This window comes from Nipponia nippon, unplaced genomic scaffold (assembly GCF_047370975.1).
Source record: "Nipponia nippon isolate SJK-2023a ecotype South Korea unplaced genomic scaffold, ASM4737097v1 scaffold_44, whole genome shotgun sequence".
NCBI classification, from domain to species: Eukaryota; Metazoa; Chordata; class Aves; order Pelecaniformes; family Threskiornithidae; genus Nipponia; species Nipponia nippon.
Genome location: NW_028262363.1, coordinates 118,331 through 132,358, shown reverse-complemented (window position 1 = coordinate 132,358; position 14,028 = coordinate 118,331). Strand labels below are relative to the sequence as shown.

The window sequence follows — 14,028 nt, the reverse complement described above, 5'->3', positions numbered from 1 at the left end:
ACGGCCCCCCCAGCCCCGAGTCCCTGGGAGCTCACGGCCCCCCCAGCCCCGGGTCTCTGTGGGCTCGGGGTCCCCTCGGCCCCGGGTCCCTGGCAGCTCACGGCCCCCCCAGCCCCGAGTCCCTGGGAGCTCACGGCCCCCCCAGCCCCGGGTCTCTGTGGGCTCGGGGTCCCCTCGGCCCCGGGGTCCCCCCAGCCCCAGCTCCCCCAGCCCCGGGTTCCTGGGAGCTCACGGCCCCCCCAGCCCCGGGTCTCTGTGGGCTCCGGGTCCCCCCGGCCCAAGCCCGCCGCTCACCTCAGGGCCGCCTCGCCCTCTCCGCCTGCGCGCGCCCTTCCCGCCGCCGGGCCGCCAGCCAATCAGCGGCGGGCGCCTCGAGGCGGCGGGCCAATCCGCGGGCAGGGCGGGAAAGGCGAACTCGTCCCGGGGCTCCAACGGCCGAGGCGCGAGGAGCGGCCCCGCCGCGCGCCGCCCGCAGGCCCCGCCCACCGGCGGAGAGGGGCGGGGCCTGTCGGGTCGTTGGCAGCGGGCGGAGGTGGGCGGGGGGGGCGCTGGGGATGCTGGGGATACTGGGGATACTGGGGGGAAACGGGGGATCCTGGGGGGGAACGAGTGGGAAATGGGGGCCCTTGGGGTGGCTGGGGATATTGGGGGGTCCTGAGGGGGAAATAGGGGCCCTTGGGGGGTCCTGGGCATATTGGCGGGGTCTGAGGGGGAAATGGGGGCCCTTGAGGGGGTCCTGGGGATATTTAGGGGTCCGGAGTGGGAAATGGGGGTCTGAGGGGGAAATGGGGGCCCTTGGGGGGGGGTCCTGGGGATGTTGGGGGGGTCTGAGGGAAAAATGGGGGTCCGGGAGGGGGGTCCTGAGTGGGAAATGGGGCCCTGGGAGGGGTCTGAGGGGGAAATGGGGGGACCTTGGGTGGCTCCTGGGGATATTGGGGGGTCTGAGGGGGAAAGGGGGGCCCTTGGGTGGCTCCTGGGGATATTGGGGGGTCTAAGGGGGAAATGGGGGTCTGGGGGATACTGGGGGGAATGAGGGGCCCTTGAGCGAGGGCCTCAAGGAAAATGGGGGTCCTGGGCAGGGGGGTCTGATCGGGAGACCTCGAGGGGGTCTTGGGGGTATTGGGGGGTCCTGAGGGGTAAGTGGGGGGCCTGGTGGGGTTTGAGGGGGGAAATGAGGGCCCCTTGAGGGGGGCCTGAGGATATTGGGAGGGGTTGAGGGGGAAACGGGGGTGCTGGGGATACCAGAGGGGTCCCGGGGGGGAAATGGGGGCCCTTGAGGGGGGTCCTAATTAACAGGGTGCCCCAAAACCTCCACCCTTGGTGCCTGCTGGGCACTTCTCCCCCTTCAGCCCACCCTTTGCTAAAAAAGAGCCTTTTTCTGTATTTTCCTAGTTGGCAGCCGGTGCCATGAGCCACCGCAGCGGCAGAGGGGACTTCAGGGATGCAGGGGACCCCCGCTTGAGAGGGGGTCCTCACCCCCCCAGACCTGGACCGGGCCGCGTCAAGCGCCGGAAAACCAAGCGGGAGCGCGACACCGCCAAATTCAGCAGGAAGGTCCCCGGCGGGGGGTGGCGGGGGGCCAGACCCCCGCCCCACAGGCTGCCACCCCTGTGGGGGCGACGCCCCGCTGCCAGCCCCCTCCCGGCCCCCAAAACCGTTGTTATCACCCAGAACCGCCTGTGCCAGCACTGGGGCATGTTCAACCGGGAGGTGAAGTCGGTCGATGTTGAGCGGCTGCTAAGCCCCGGGCAGGACGTGGCCCCCCGCAGCGAAACCCCCCTCCCGGGGGGCCCCTCCGCGGCGCCCGAGGGAGACCCCCACCCCGCAGAGCAGCCGCCGCCGAGCCGCCCCGAGGCCCCCCGAAGCAAGGGGGAGAGGGGGGTCCCTGCGGAGCTGCCCCCACAGGAGCTGGCCGGCCGGCTCTGTGCCCTCCTGGGGGGCACCCACGCTTTCCCGGGGCGCGATCTGGTGGGCGAGCGGCGCCGGGACATCCTGGCTGCCCTGCTCCACCGGCACCGGGCCTTGCCCGACCTCTCCGTCCTCCTGGCCCACCGGACTCGGGGGGCAGACACTGCGCCCCCAGGTACGGCAGCCCCGTGGGGGGGGGGGGGGGATTCCCCCGCCCCAAGTCTCAGCCGCATTGCCCCTCGCAGGTTGCTGGAGCCCCCGGACCCCCGAGTGGGAGCTGAGCAGGAGTGCAGAGCGGGGCGATTTTGGGGAGCAGAAACAGAGCTGGGACCCAACGCCTCCCTACAGCAGCACCCCTGGCCCCCTGCAAGCCATCGTGGATAGGGTGAGTGCCCAAAAACCTGCCTTTGCTCCCCAAAACAGGGACGTCCTTTCCTTCTCACCCCTTCACCGGCTGCAACCCCACGCTCTTCCCCGTCAGACCCCGACCTACGCTGCCAGGCCGGACACCCCCAGCCCCATTTTCAGAGGCGACGGAAAGAAGAGGGAGGTGAGTCCGAAAGCGGGGTGACGGCCCTGGGGGTCCCCGGGGGGGTTTATTGACCTGCCGCCTCCCCGCAGACCCCCTTCTCCTGGACCTCGGGCGAGGAGGACGACCTGCGCCCCGACAGCCCGGCCCCGCTGTTCCAGGCCTGGGGAGAGAGGACGCCGTCCTGGGGGGATCCCTGCCGGCGCAGGGGGCCCCTGCCCCACGGGGGGCTCCCGCCCGGCTCCCCCCCTGCCCGCGTCCCCCCCGGCTGCACCTGCGGGGGTCCCTCCTTCGGGCGGTCCCACACCATCCCACAGCCCAACCCGGTGCCTTTGGAGGAGGATGCCGGCGAGGGCTGCAGCTGGAGCCGCCAGCCACCCATCACCCCGCCGGCTTTCAGCCCGGTCACGCCGAGGCATCGTCATCCGCCCCGCCGCTCCTTTGCGGCGCGGTTTGCTCCCCGGTGCCCAGACCCGTGCCGCAGGGCGAGCCCGGACCCCCAGACTCCTGACGCCTGGAGTCCAGAGGCTTCGTGCCGGCTGGGCTTCGCACTGGGCTGGCCGTACGCCGAGCACCGAGTACCATGCTGCCGCCGCCACCACCCGCTCCAGCCCGACCTGCTCCGGCACGACCCGCTCCGGCACGACCCGCTTCGGCACGGCTCCCACCGCCTCAGGCGACCGCTGGCACCCCCAAGCCCCAGCACCTGCTGCTGCCAGCCATCGCTGGAGCACAGAGCCCCCCCAGAAAACCGCCGGCGCTGGGACCGGGAGGACTGGATGGCCGTGCCGGAGCCGGGGTGCCGGCGGGGCCGCGGGGAGCCAGGCTGGCTGCGGGCACTCCGGCGCCTGCCACTCTCCTGCTTGGCCCCCTCGGAGGCGCAGGAGCAGGGTGGCTCCCCCCTGCCCGGCCCTGGGACCTGGGGCTGCCCCTGTGCAGGGCCGTACTGAGGCGGGGGCCCTCGCGTTGGTGGGGTGCGGGTGGGGTCCCCCCTGCCTGGGCGCCCCGCAGCTCAATAAAGGCTGTTTCTCCCGGCCACGGCGTCACCGCTGTTCCCTCCGGGAGCCCCCTGCCGACGCCGCGGCCCCTCAGCGAGAGGAGCTGCCGGGTCGGGACCCAGGTGTGCCTGGGAAGGGAAGTGTGGCCGGCGGTTTGGGGTGAGAAGAGCCCTTTCCAGGCCATTTCCCGGCGCTCGGAGGGGAACTGGCGGTTTTGAGGTGCCCGGCAGAAAGCCATTTCCCCTTTCCAGTGCTTCCACTGGCAGCCGGTCCCAGCTTTGTCGGTCGGCGCCGCCAGAGCACCTGGACGCGCCGCGGGGCGGGGTGTCCCCGGGGGTCGGGAGCAGGGGGTCCTGGTCACACCTCGGGGGGGCCGCCCTAGAGCAGCTTGCTGCCCTCCCCGCAGCCTTCCTCCTCCTCCTTCTCCTCCTCCTCGCCCTCGGCGTAGCCGCTCCGGAGGGCACGCTTCAGCTTGGCCCAGAAGAGCTGCTGGGCCTGGGGCTCGGGGGGCCAGCGCAGGTAGGTCCGCTTGAGCAGCACCCGGCGCATGCGGTGGTAGGCGGAGAGCTCGGCGTCGGGGATGGCTTCCAGGAAGACGAGGACCAGGACGTCCTTGAGCTCATCGAAGAGGCGGTAGCTGGCCAGCTGGATCTCCAGGGAGCACCACTCGCTGCGCAGGTAGCTGCGGCTGACCACGCAGACCGTCTTGCGGCTGTTGTAGATGCTGTCGACGATGTTGTCGATGATGGCCCTGCCTGGGCTGAAGTCGCGGTGGTGCAGGCAGAGGCGCAGGGAGCCCCGCTCCAGCTCGGGCACCAGCTCCCCCAGCACCCAGCCCTCGTCGGCCGAGTTGTAGGAGACGAAGCTGTCGTAGGCATAGCGGCGCTCCTCCCGCTGCCAGCGCCCGTTGGCCCAGGCGCGCAGCAGGTAGAAGTGGTACCGGAGGCGCCAGTAGGCGCGATGGTAGAGCAGCGGCAGCACCAGCAGCAGCAGCACCGCCGGGGCGGTGCCGGCGAAGAGGTAGAGCCCCACGTCCAGGAAGCAGACGCGGGTGTCGAAGCTGTGCAGATAGGCGGGCGGCCCGCCGCCGCCGCCACAGCTGTAGTTGTAGAGGTAGACCACCTGCACCCGGCTGCGGCCCAGCCAGCCCGGCAGCCAGGCATTGGCACAGGCGCAGCTCAGCGGGCACTTGCGCAGGTCGAGGTAGCGCAGGGCGGGCAGCTGGCCGTCCAGGCGCGGGTCGAGGGTGCGCAGCTCGTTCTTGGCCAGCTGCAGCCACTCCAGCCGGCTGAGGTTGCCGAAGACCTCGGGGCCCAGGCTGCGCAGCCCCGCGTTCTCCAGGTCCAGGCTGCGCAGGCTGCTCAGGTTCTTGAAGATGCCGGCGGGCAGGTCACCCATCCCGCCGCTGCTGTCGGCCAGCGTCAGGTAGCGCAGCTGGGCCAGGTCATCGAAGGCGTCGGCGGGGATGGCCAGCAGCCAGTTCTGGGCCAGGAAGAGGGAGCGGAGGGCGGTCAGGCCCTGGAAGAAGTGGTGGGGGATGATCCTCAGACCGTAGGGCTGCTGCGCCTGCAGCTTCAGGTCGTAGAGGCACCGGAGGTGCCGGAAGGGCGGCTGCTGGCGCGGGCGCTGGCTGATGTACCGCAGGGCGTTGGCGCGCAGGTCCAGCACGCCCAGGGAGCCCTGCACCGGGCGGAAGGCCTCGGCGCTCACCTCCTGCAGCCGGTTGCGGTCCAGGTAGAGGCGGCGCAGCTTCCCCAGCCCCTGCAGCGCGGCAGCCGCCAGGTGCCGCAGGTTGTTGCCCCCCAGGTCCAGCGTCTGCAGCCGGGCCAGCCCAGCGAAGGCACCAGGGAAGAGGACGGAGACACGGTTGTTGCGCAGGTTGAGGGTGCGCAGCTGGCTGAGGTCGGTGAAGGAGCCGGGGTAGAGGTCGGTCAGCAGGTTGTTGTCCAGCCGCAGCTCCCGCAGCTCCCGCAGCCCCCACAGCGCCTGCCGGTCCAGCCGCGCCAGCCCGTTGACGTCCAGGCGCAGCAGCCGCAGGCGGGGCGCGTCGGCGAAGGCCCGTGGCCCCACCACCAGGATACGGTTGAAGCGGAGTGAGACGTTGTGCAGGCGGTGCAGGGCTGGGGCCGCCTGGCAGGAGGACAGCCGGCGCAGCAGGTTGTGCTCCACCACCAGCCCCTCCAGCTCCTGCTGCTGCTCCGGCCCCAGCAGCCGCCCCACGCAGCCCAGCCGCCGCAGCCGGTTCCCGGAGAGGTCCAGCGTGCCGATGGGCGGGCAGGCGGCCAGCGCCTTGTCCGGCAGCGTCTCGATGCCGTTGCGTTGCAGCCGCAGGCGTTGCAGCCGGGGGCCCGCCAGGCGCCGGCACACCTCGCCCACCCTGTTGGGCCCCAGCCACAGCCCCGAGAAGTCCAGGCTGCGCGGCCGCACATCCGAGACCTCCAGCAGCGAGAAGACATCCAGGGGGTTGCCGGCCAGCCGCAGCCGGCTGAGGTTGCGCAGGCAGAGCCGGGCAAAGGGTGCCGCCTCCGAGATGTTGTTGTAGGAGAGGTCGAGCGTCCGCAGGGCGGGCAGCAGCCCGGGGGTCCCACCAGCCAGCCCCCTCAGCGAGTTGTTGCAGAGGCGCAGGTCGAGCAGCGAGGGGGGCAGCGGCGGCCCCGGCCCCAGCGCTGACATGTTGTTGCCGCAGAGGTCCAGCAGCTGCAGCTGCGGCAGGCGCCGGACGGCCAACGCCACCGGCCCCAGGGTGGGCAGGCGGCCGCTCCGCAGGGACAGGCAGCGCAGGTTGGCCAGCGGCAGGAAGGCGCTGGGTGCCAGGCTGGCCAGCGGGTTGTGGTCCAGCCGCAGTGAGGAGAGGTTGCCCAGCCCGGTGAAGGTGCCCTCGGCCAGCCCGGCCAGGCGGTTGTGGGACAGGTCGAGGGTGGCCAGTGCGCCCAGCCCGGCGAAGGCCCCCGGTGCGACGCTGACCAGGCGGTTGTGGGCCAGGTCGAGGGTCTGCAGGAGGGGCAGGCGGGCGAAGGCGGCGGGCAGCAGGCAGCGGACGGTGTTGTGGGAGAGGTTGAGGGAGGTGGCGGCTGGCGGCAGGTCGTCCACCGCGCCGGCCACCGACTCCAGGAAGCGCTGGACGCAGCGGAAGATTCCGGGTTTGAAGGGCGACTGGATGCAGTTGCGGAAGCTGTAGGCTGAGCCCCCCGGCGCTGCCAGCAGCAGCAGCGGCAGCAGCGGCAGCGGCAGCAGCGGCGGCAGCGGCAGCAGCTGGCGGGGCGGCAGGGTGGGGGGACGCATCCTGCCCCGCGCCTGGGGATGGCCGGACACCCCGGTCCCCCTGGAGAGGAGGGAGGCGATGGGGATGGGGCTGCTCGGATGGGTGGGAGGTTGGGGACAGGGACCCCCGCGCAGGCAGGGCAGGGGGGTTTGGGGGCCCTCTCCCCCCCCTTTGGGGTCCTACCGTGCCGTCCCTGGGCTGGCTTCCCTCCTGTTCGGACGTTTTCGCCGGTTTGGGGCAGAAAAGGGAAGTGTGGGGTATCACTTCGCATCATCGCTGCCCCCCCGTGACGTGGGCGGAGGGGGGGCTCTCCCAGGCCGGGCAGGGGGGTCCCGGGGGGGCCGAGGCCACACACCTGGGTCCCCTCCCCGACACGCTGGGGCCTGCAGACCCCCTGGGGACGGGGGCGTCCCCGTGCCCCCTGCCCCGCGCCCCCCCCTGCCACCACGTGCTGCTCTCGCTTCCCCTTCCCCCCCCGGCTTTGCCACCCAGTTTTGGTTCCCCCGGGGGGACACTGGGGCTCGTACTGGGACGGGGCCAAGGGCTCCTACTGGGCTGAGCGGGTGGGCTGGGGCGTGGTGGGCTGGGGCGTACTGGGCTGTGCTGGGAGGAAGAGCGCTGGGGTGCAGGGGGGTGGCACTGGGTTACACTGGGAGAAGGTGGTGTGTTGCACAGGGCTGCCTGTGTTGGTTATACTGGGTTACACTGGGAGAAGGCACTGGGTTATACTGGGAGAAGGTAGTGTGTTGCACAGGGCTGCCTGTGTTGGTTATACTGGGTTATACTGGGAGAAGGCACTGTGCGGTGCCAGGGGCGTGGTCTTTGCTGTGTCGGGGGCGTGGTCTGCGCCGGGGGCGTGGCCTATGCGGTGCCGGGGGCGGGGCCTGCTCCGGCGGCGGGGCCGCGCCCGGGAGCGCGCGGGGCCGGGGGCGATGGGGCGGCGGCGGCGGCGGGGGGGCGCGGGGGGGCGCGGCCCGGGGGGGCCCGGGGGGGGGCCCGGGGGGCCCCCGGCGCTGCTGCCGCTGCTGCTGCTGCTGCTGCTGCTGCTGCCCGCGGGCGGCGGCGCCAAGTACGTGCGGGGCCGTATCAGCACCAAGGAGGTGAGCGGGGACCCCCCGGGATGCACCGGGACCCCCCCTTTTGCACCGGGATCCCCTTTTTGCACAGGGACCCCTCCCCTGTTTGCACCGGGATCTCCCCCCCGCCCCGGTTTGCACCAGGACCCCCCTTTTTGCACAGGGACCCCCCCCCGGGATGCACCGGGACCGCCTTTTTGCACAGGCCCCCCCCGGGATGCAACGGGACCCCCTTTTGCACTGCGACCCCCTCCCCCTTTTGCACTGGCACCCCATTTTGCATCGCGACACCCCCCTCCCTTTTGCACAGGGCCCTCCCCCCGTTTGCACCGGGACCCCCTTTTTGCACGGGGACCCCTCCCCGGTTTGCATCAGGATCTCCCCCCCCCCTCCCTAGTTTGCCCCGGGACACCCCCCCCCCGTTTTGCACCCAGGCCCCTCATTTGCCCCCGCCCCCCGTTTCTCTTGGGGGGGTCCTGGGAGGCGGCGGGGGCGGGGGGGGCTGCGGGGCCGGGGGGGGCTCTGGGGGTCCGTGGGGGTCGGGGACCCCCCCCCCCTTCCAGCTCCCCCCGGGCCCGCTCGGCCGTTGCCGTGGAAACCCGGAGCAGGGCCGTTGCCATGACAACGGCGGGGAGGCAGGGGGTCCTGGGGATGGGGGTGCCCCCCCCAGCCCCCCCCCCCCGTGTCCCCCCGTCCCCCGGGGGGGCCCCCGGCCCTGCCGGGCCGCAGTGTCCCCATGGCCGCGGCCGGATCGGGTGGCCTGGGTCCCCTGGGGAGGTCCTTGGGGGTCCCTGGGGAGGGGGGGGTGTCCCTGGGGTGCAATGGGGGGGTCCTAGGGGTCCCTGGGCGTCCGTGGGGTGCAGTGGGGGTCCCTGGGGTGCAATGGGGGGATCCTGGGGGCCAGGGGGGCTCCCGGACGCCTGGGTCCCCGGGCAGCAGGGCGGGAGGGTGGGGGGAGCAGGGTGGGGGGTCCCAGCCGCCGGGGACCCCCCCTGACCCCCGCTGCCCCCCAGGACTGGGTGTTCCTCACCCGCTTCTGCTTCCTCTCCGACTACGGGCGCCTTGATTTCCACTTCCGATACCCCGAGGTGAGTGGGGGGCTCCCGCCCGCCCCAGCGCCGGGGTCCCCCCGCACCGCTGACCCCCGGCCCCCCCAGGCCAAGTGCTGCGAGAACATCCTGCTCTACTTCGACGACCCCTCCCAATGGCCGGCCGTCTACAAGAGGGGCAACAAGGTGGGCCTGGGGGCGCGGGGGCTCTGGGGGTACAGGGGGTCTGCAGGGGTTGGGGTGCAGCGGGGGCTGGGGTGTACTGGGGTCTGGGGGGTTTATTGGGGTCTGCGGGGGTACAGGGACTATGCAGGGGTTGGGGTGCAGCAGGGTCTGGGCTGTATTGGGGTCTGGGGGAGTTTATTGGGGTCTGCAGGGATTGGGGATCATCAGAGTCCAGGGGTTTATTTGGGTCTGGGGGGTTTGTTGGGGTCTGGGGGGGTACAGGGGCTATGCAGGGATTGGGGTGCATCAGAGTCCAGGGGTTTATTTGGGTCGGGGGGGGGGTTATTGGGATCTGGGGGATTATAATGGGGTCTGGGGGATTATAATGGGGTCTGGGGGCTCTGGATGCATTGGGGTGCAGGAGGCCTGGGGGGCTGCCTGGGGTGCGGGGCGGGGTCTGGGTGCTGGGGTGGTCTGTGCCCACGCCGTGCCCCCCAGGACTGCCTGGCCAAGGAGTCGGTGATCCGCCCCGAGAACAACCAGGTCATCAACCTCACCACCCAGTACGCCTGGTCGGGCTGCCAGGTACGGGGGTCCCGGGGGGCCCCGGGGGGGTCCCGGGGGTCCCGGGCTGACACTCTTCCCCCAGGTGCTGCTGGAGAACTCGGTGCGGTACCTGAGCTGCGCCAGCGGCCGCAGCTTCCGCTCCGTCCGCGAGCGCTGGTGGTACGTGGCCCTCAGCAAATGCGGGGTGAGTACCCCCCCCCGGGCCTCCCCTGCCGCGCCCAGGCCCCCCCTGACCCCGGGACCCCCCCAGGGCGACGGGCTGGAGCTGGAGTACGAGATGGTGCTGACCAACGGGAAATCCTTCTGGACCCGGCACTTCTCTGCCGATGAGTTCGGTGCGGCCTCAGCCGGGGGGGGGCGAGCGGGGGGGTGCAAATGGGGGGGCTGCAACGTGGAGGGGGGAATGGGGGGGATACGGGGGGCTGCAATGCGGGGGGGACATGGGGGGCTGCAATGTAGGGGTGCAAATGGAGGGGCTGCAGGGCAGGGGGTGGGAATAGGGAGGCTGCAGTGCAGGGGATGATGGGGGGAACCTGTGGGGTGCCCTGGTCGGTGTTGGGGGTCTCGTGGGGGACGTGCAGGGGGTAAATCCCACCCCCCACCCCCCCCCCAGGCATTCTGGAGACGGACATCACCTTCCTCCTCATCTTCATCCTCATCTTCCTCGTCTCCTGCTACTTCGGCTGTGAGTGGGGGGGGCCGGGGGGGCCGGGGCGGGGGGGGGGCACAGTGCTGACGCCCCCCCGGCCCCCCCAGACCTGCTGAAGGGCCGGCAGCTGCTCCACACCACCTACAAGATGTTCATGGCGGCCGCCGGCGTGGAGGGTGAGGGCGGGCCGGGAGGGGCCGGGGCTCGGGGGGGCCTGGGGGGACCGGGGGGGGCTGGGGTCCCCACACTCACCCCCCCCATGCCCCCCAGTCCTCAGCCTCCTCTTCTGCTGCGTCTACTGGGGCCAGTACGCCTGCGACGGGGTCGGCAGCGGCAGCCTCAAGATCCTGGGTGGGTGGCACGTGCGCGGCCCTCGTGCGCGGGTGTGCGACACACGGGGGGTGCAGGGCTCCTTGTGCGCGGCTGTGCGACGCACGGGGGGTGCACAGCCCTTGTGTGATGTGTGGGAGGTGCACGGCTCCTCGTGCGTGGGTGTGCACACACGGGCCCTCGTGCGCAGCCCTCGTGTGCAGGCGTGCCTGCACGGCCCCCGGCATGGGGCAGCGTCGCACGAGCACCCCGTCACGTGCTGGTGCGAGCTCTCCTCTCCCCCAGCCAAACTGCTGTTCTCCGTCAGCTTCCTCATCTTCCTCCTCATGCTCATCCTCCTGGGCAAGGGCTTCACCGTCACCAGGTACAGGGGGCCCAGGAGGGTCTGGGGGGCACAGGGGGCGGCCGGGGGGTGGCTTTGGGGACAGAGCCCCCCGGGGCCGCCATGGGGCTGCCCCCCCCCCCACCGCCGGTGCCCCCCCAGGGGCCGCATCAGCCACGCGGGCTCGGTCCGGCTCTCGGTCTACATGACGCTCTACAGCATCACCCACGTTGTCCTCCTCACCTACGAGGCTGAGGTGAGACCCCTCCGGTCCCCCCCGCCCCGCCGGGCGCCCCCTGGCCCCGCTGACCCCGGGGGGGTATTTTTCGGGGGGGGGGGAGCAGTTCTTCGACCCCGCGCAGGTGCTGTACACCTATGAGTCGCCGGCTGGCTACGGGCTGATCGGGCTGCAGTTCCTCGCCTACCTCTGGTTCTGCTACGCCGTCCTGGTCACCCTCAAGCAGGTCCCCGAGAAGCAGCCCTTCTACCTGCCCTTCTTCGCTGCCTACACCCTCTGGTGAGCACACGCCTCGCACGAGGGCTGCTGGGGCATGCACGGGGCGTGAGCGGAGCGGGAGGCGGTGAAGGGACGGGGCTGGCACGGGGCAGCAAGGCGGGACGGGTGTGCAAAGGGCTGGGGTTTGCACGGGGATGGGGGCTGCACAGAGCTTGCACAGCTGCATGGGTGTGCAAAGGGCTGGGGCTTGCACAGCTACATGGGTGCGCACAGGGATGCGGTTTGCACGGGGGTGCGGTTTGCACGGAGACAGGATTTGCACGGGGCTTGCACAGCTGCATGGGCTTGCAAAAGGATGGGGTTTACACGGGGACGAGGTTTGCAGAGGGCTTGCATGGCCAGATGGGTTTGCACGGGGCTTGCACAGCTCGACGGGTGTGCGCAGGGATGGGTTTGCACAGGGACGCAGCTTGCATGGGGACAGGATTTGCACGGGGCTCACGTGGCTGGATGAGTGTGCGAAGGGCAGGAGTTTGCACAGGGCTTGCACACCAGGACGGGTTTCAAGGGGTCGGGTTAGCAGAGCGCTCGCACGCCAGGCCAGCTCTGCACGGGGCCGCCGTTTGCGCAGGGCCGGCACACCAGGCAAGCGTGCGAAGGGCCGGGTCTTGCACGCCGGCAGTTTGCACGACGGGGCTGGGGCAGGCGAGCAAAGGGCCTGGCGCGAGCGTTGCACGAGGGCCCCGCCGCCCCCAGGTTTTTCGCGGTGCCAGTGACGGCGCTGATCGCCAACTTCGGGATCCCCAAGTGGGCGCGGGAGAAGATCGTCAACGGGATCCAGCTGGGGATCCACCTCTACGCCCACGCCGTCTTCCTGGTGAGCCCCGGGGGGGCCGGGGGCGGCGGGGACCCCCCTCACCCCCGCTGTCCCCCCAGGTGATGACGAGACCCTCGGCTGCCAACAAGAACTTCCCCTACCACGTCCGCACCTCCCAGATCGGCTCGGCCGAGGCGGGGGTGCCCACCAAGTTCCCCCCCCGCCACGGCTACGGCAACGTCACCTTCATCAGCGACTCCGTCCCCAACTTCACCGAGCTCTTCTCCATCCCCCCCCCCGGCGTGAGTCGGGGACCCCCTGGGGGGCCCTGGGGGGTGGGAGGGGGCCCCGAAACCGGCTGGGTGCCAGAGATGGGGGGGCCCCCCCAAAAACGGCTGGGTCCTAGGGATGGGGGGCCCCCCTCCAAAACCACCGGGGCTCCAGGGTCGGGAGGGGGCTCCCCAAAACCGGCTGGGTGCCAGGGATGGGGGGGGGGCCCAAAACCATCCGGGCTCCAGGGGTGGGAGGAGGCCCCCCAAACCATCTGCGTCCCAGGAATGGGACGGGGGACCCCCAAAACCACCCGGGTCCCACCACTTGAGGGGACCCCCCCAAGCCCCCAGGCACTGGGAGCGGGGGGACCCCCACATCTCCCCGTGCCCCCAGCAGGCGCGGCAGCAGGCGGAGGAGACGCGGGCGGCGGAGCGGGGGCCCCCCCCCGGGCGCCTGGTGACCACGGCGGATCTGGGGGCCCCCCGCGCCCCCCCCAAGAGCGGCGGGGCGGGGGGTGAGGGCCGGGGCCCCCCCTCCCAGCTGCAGGCGCCCCCGCCCCAGGCCAATGGCGGCCCCGAGTACTTCAGCATGCAGACGGGCGGGGGCCGGCACCTGTAGCCCCCGCCGAGGGGGGCTGCCCCACGGCCACCCCTGCCCTCCCCCCGGGACCCCATCCTGCCCCGGGGGGACCCCGAATCCTGCCCCACAGGGAGCCCAAGTATTGCCCCGGGGGACCCCAAATCCGCCCCCGGACCCCATCCTGCCCCGGGGGGACCTCAAATCCCCAACAGGGACCCCAAATCCTGCCCCAGGGGGACCCCAACTCCCTCCCCAGGACCCCATCCTGCCCCGGGGGGACCCCGAATCCTGCCCCACAGGGAGCCCAAGTATTGCCCCAGGGGGACCCCGAATCCCCCACAGAGTCCCCAAATTCTGCCCCAAGGGGACCCCAAGTCCTGCCCCAGGGGGACCCCAAGTATTGCTCCACGAAGACCCCCAATCCTGCCCCACAGGGACCCCAAATCCCCCAGAGATACCCCGAATCCTGCCCCAGGGACCCCGAATCCCCCCCAGGGACCCCGAATCCTGCGCTGGGGGACCCCAAATCCAGCCCCAGGGACCCCGAATCCAGCCCCACAGGAACGCCCCATCCTGCCCCACGGGTACTCCGAGCATTGCCCCACAAGGACCCCGAATCCTGCCCCAGGGACCCCGAATCTCCCGCAGGGACCCGAAGCGCCCCCGGGGCCCCTCCCCGCGCCCCTCCCCGGGGTTGGGCCCTCGTCCCCCCGCCCCCCCCCGGGCGTAGCGGGCCCCTCACGCCCCCCAGTTTCTGCAGAGAAGGATTTTGCCAAAATAAAGCGATTTCTCGTGTTTCCACCGGCTGCGGAGTGACGGGGGGGGACCGGCAGCCGCCGGAGGCCGCGCCGCGCCGGCCCGCTCTGGCCGCTCGTCTCGCTGGTGCGGCGGCGCGCTGCCCCGCTCGCCCCCCGTCCCCCCCCACCGCTGCCTCCGGCGGCGCCACTCTGGCCCCGCGTCTCGCTGCTCCGCGCCGCCGCCGCCGTAGCCCCGCCCCCGTGGCGCGGCCGCTCTGGCCCCTCGTCTCGCTGCTCCGCGGCGCCGCTC

The 14,028-nt window shown here is 71.9% G+C and overlaps 3 protein-coding genes across 3 annotated transcripts; 2 read left to right on the top strand and 1 right to left on the bottom strand.

The window, feature by feature from the left end:
* Nucleotides 1-1,310: 1,310 nt before the first annotated feature.
* PRR19 (proline rich 19) lies at nt 1,311-3,413 on the top strand. The gene is made up of 4 exons (XM_087778563.1): nt 1,311-2,083; nt 2,154-2,293; nt 2,390-2,458; nt 2,530-3,413. Exons 1-4 carry the CDS (start codon nt 1,408-1,410, stop codon nt 3,385-3,387), a joined length of 1,743 nt encoding a protein of 580 aa, XP_087634689.1. The 5' UTR covers nt 1,311-1,407; the 3' UTR covers nt 3,388-3,413.
* A 397-nt stretch (nt 3,414-3,810) lies between these two features.
* LOC104021551 (uncharacterized) lies at nt 3,811-7,122 on the bottom strand. Its single transcript, XM_087778562.1, has 2 exons — nt 6,881-7,122; nt 3,811-6,757 (listed from the first exon to the last, which is right to left on the bottom strand). Exon 2 carries the CDS (start codon nt 6,715-6,717, stop codon nt 3,814-3,816), a length of 2,904 nt encoding a protein of 967 aa, XP_087634688.1. The 5' UTR covers nt 6,718-6,757; nt 6,881-7,122; the 3' UTR covers nt 3,811-3,813.
* Nucleotides 7,123-7,614: 492 nt separating this feature from the next.
* Nucleotides 7,615-13,782, top strand: TMEM145 (transmembrane protein 145). Its single transcript, XM_087778566.1, has 15 exons — nt 7,615-7,797; nt 8,787-8,861; nt 8,931-9,008; nt 9,486-9,572; nt 9,637-9,738; nt 9,805-9,889; nt 10,168-10,239; nt 10,311-10,379; nt 10,474-10,554; nt 10,819-10,897; nt 11,018-11,111; nt 11,200-11,372; nt 12,069-12,189; nt 12,249-12,431; nt 12,799-13,782. Exons 1-15 carry the CDS (start codon nt 7,630-7,632, stop codon nt 13,018-13,020), a joined length of 1,689 nt encoding a protein of 562 aa, XP_087634692.1. The 5' UTR covers nt 7,615-7,629; the 3' UTR covers nt 13,021-13,782.
* Nucleotides 13,783-14,028: the final 246 nt, after the last annotated feature.